Source organism: Penaeus monodon, chromosome 20 (genome assembly GCF_015228065.2).
Source record: "Penaeus monodon isolate SGIC_2016 chromosome 20, NSTDA_Pmon_1, whole genome shotgun sequence".
NCBI classification, from domain to species: Eukaryota; Metazoa; Arthropoda; class Malacostraca; order Decapoda; family Penaeidae; genus Penaeus; species Penaeus monodon.
The window spans coordinates 20913016-20915591 of NC_051405.1; the positions used below are offsets into that span (position 1 = coordinate 20913016).

General features: G+C 33.0%; 1 protein-coding gene across 1 annotated transcript in view; it reads left to right on the top strand.

Annotated features, from left to right (window-relative positions):
- The window catches only part of LOC119585699 (cyclin-K-like), a gene marked incomplete at its 5' end in the record, with an annotated part of 10650 nt that overhangs the window by 589 nt on the left and 7485 nt on the right, over positions 1-2576 (top strand). Inside the window, 2 exon segments of the mRNA XM_037934373.1 lie at positions 738-875; positions 1326-1425. Of these exon segments, the coding sequence (XP_037790301.1) occupies positions 738-875; positions 1326-1425 (238 nt within the window).

Genomic DNA, 2576 nt, shown 5'->3' on the forward strand with positions numbered 1-2576 from the left:
GTTAAGGATGTGTTCTGTAGGTGTTTGGTGTAATTTTCATTTTTTCACAATTTGTACCTGAATACATCAAATATTCAAAAGGTCTTATGTGAAATTATATATGTATATGGTCATAGATTTGTAATGCATTCAGTAGAGAGACAGTATTATTCTAAGTCAGTTCACTGAATCATGGTACTTCAATGCCTATATATAATATCAGAAACTAATGTAGAAAAGGTGCAAGGGAAAGAGAATAAGTTCTTTTACAAGAGATAGAAATGATGTGTCAGTTAAATCATTATCATATTTACTTGAAATGAATGAGTTACATCTGCATTTTCAATTATTTAATTCTCTTTTATACACGTTTCTATATTTGTCACTCTGAACTCTGTATAGCAGAAATTAAGAAAAAATCCTCAAGATGTAGGCAAAAGCAAAATCTCTCACCAGTCTGCATCTCTTGCAGATGATATACCATTAAATTTGTTTTATTAAAGAATAAGAATAATTTTTTGTCCAACATCTCAGAATGTGTAGACAAGAAAAAAAAATAATTCTCACAAAATTTACATTTTTAGGATTTGTGATACCCTGTACACTACTTGCATAAAGGCCTGATATGTCAGTTACATTTTTGGTGACATCATGAACTGGCTGTTTCAGATTTTCCTTTGCAAAATACCACTATCTGTTCATGCTTCTACTCCACAATCTCTCAGTCTTAAAATATTTTGATAATTACTTTTTTCCAGGTTACTGCATGTTGCTGCCTTTTCCTAGCTGGGAAGGTGGAAGAAACACCAAAAAAGTGCCGTGATATCATGAAAACTGCGAGGAGCCTTATTGATGACACGACATGGGCTGAATTTGGAGCTGATCCTCGTGAAGAAGTAAATAGTGTGACTCTGTATTTGTAAAATGTGTTTGTTCCATGGGTTTAATATATATTTATTTATTGTTTTTGGATTTTTATATTTTAGATTTTAATCCAAACCCACAAATCCAGACTTTGTAGTTTAAAAAAAAATGTCCATAAATGAAGAGTTCTAGAAAATGTTTTGATACAATTTTGTTGTCTAATATTGATATTTCATTTAGGAGCTTGATTTTGAAATTAGCATTTATCACCAGTTATTTTAAGTGAAATAAATGGTTTACTATTTTCCATGTGTTTCATAAGTAATGAAACAAATAATAATGGTTTCTTTCTTTTCAAATAATACTTACTTTGATTCTAATCTTTAATTTTTCTTCTAATATTTTGGTTGTTAATTACAGTATTATTTTTCTAACCTTGAATGTTTTGTATCAGATATCTGATAATGCTAATTGTTTTTCAGGTAATGACTCTTGAAAGAATTTTGCTGCAGACAATCAAATTTGATTTCATTGTGGAACATCCATATACCTACCTCCTCAAGTATGCCAAGTGCCTTAAAGGTGAGATTTCTTTGCTTTGTCAATCCTGCCCTGCTTCCTCCTTGTCTTCCCCCCCACATTTTTTTTTTCTTTTCTCTCACCCACATTATCTTGTTTTTGTTACTGCTATTGCTCTCCTGCTTTCTCCTTTTCTACCTAATCATCATCTCCCTCATTCTCATCCTTTGCCATTCCTCTATCACACTATCACCTTGCCGCCCCTCTGCCACATGATCACTGCTATTCACCCGTCATACCTTAACCCTGTCAAGATGTTATCCCACCACCTCAGTGCTATCCTATCTATCCCACCCATCCACAGGCTTTCAGCAAAGAAATACAACAGCAGTAGAAAAAAGTAATGGATAACTAATCAGTAATTACGATTCCTAAAATTTACTGCTATCACCCACCACTACCCTACAAAGTCTTTATGTTTCTAATGGCCTTCCCTCCCACTTTCCATTGTTTGATAACAATCTTATCTACTAGCACAAGACACAATTTTTCTAGTGTTTGAAATCAAGATTAGTTGTGGTTTGGGTGGAAGGAAGGGCTGATGGGTTGTGGACTTTTGCCAATAACCACAGGTGGTTAGTAATTTCTGTGGGGTGGGTGGGAGGCACGAACACAGTGGTATAAGGTAGGAATTTCTCTAACAATATTTGTGATTTTTCCAATAACTGTTTATATGTAAATAATTGTTACAAACATATTTTTTCAGTTTTCCTTTTAATTCAGGAAGGATTTATAAACATCTGGTTTAAGATGCTAAGGAGGGTATGAAGACAAGGAAGAACCACTCTACTCCATTTTTTTCCCTTTCTTTTCTGTAATTTTCTTCCCAAGACAAAATTGCACTCAATATGTTGGTGATAATTGCCCAGATAATGTTGTTATATTTCAAGTAATTGTCATCACCAACTTGTCAGTCATCAAGTAATATTCATCATTAATCCATCACCCTATCATCTGTCAGCACAAACTTCTCTAATGCATCTTTGCCTTGATTAAAAAACAGTATAGAGTTGATATGGTAAAAATGTTAATTGATGTTTAGAAAGTCATATAACAATTGATAAGTTTTATTGGAACTGTTTGCTTAGGCTTATCAAACACCTTGGTATGAGAATTGTCTGAAAAGGAATTAAATGTAGTTTTTCATTTTGTTT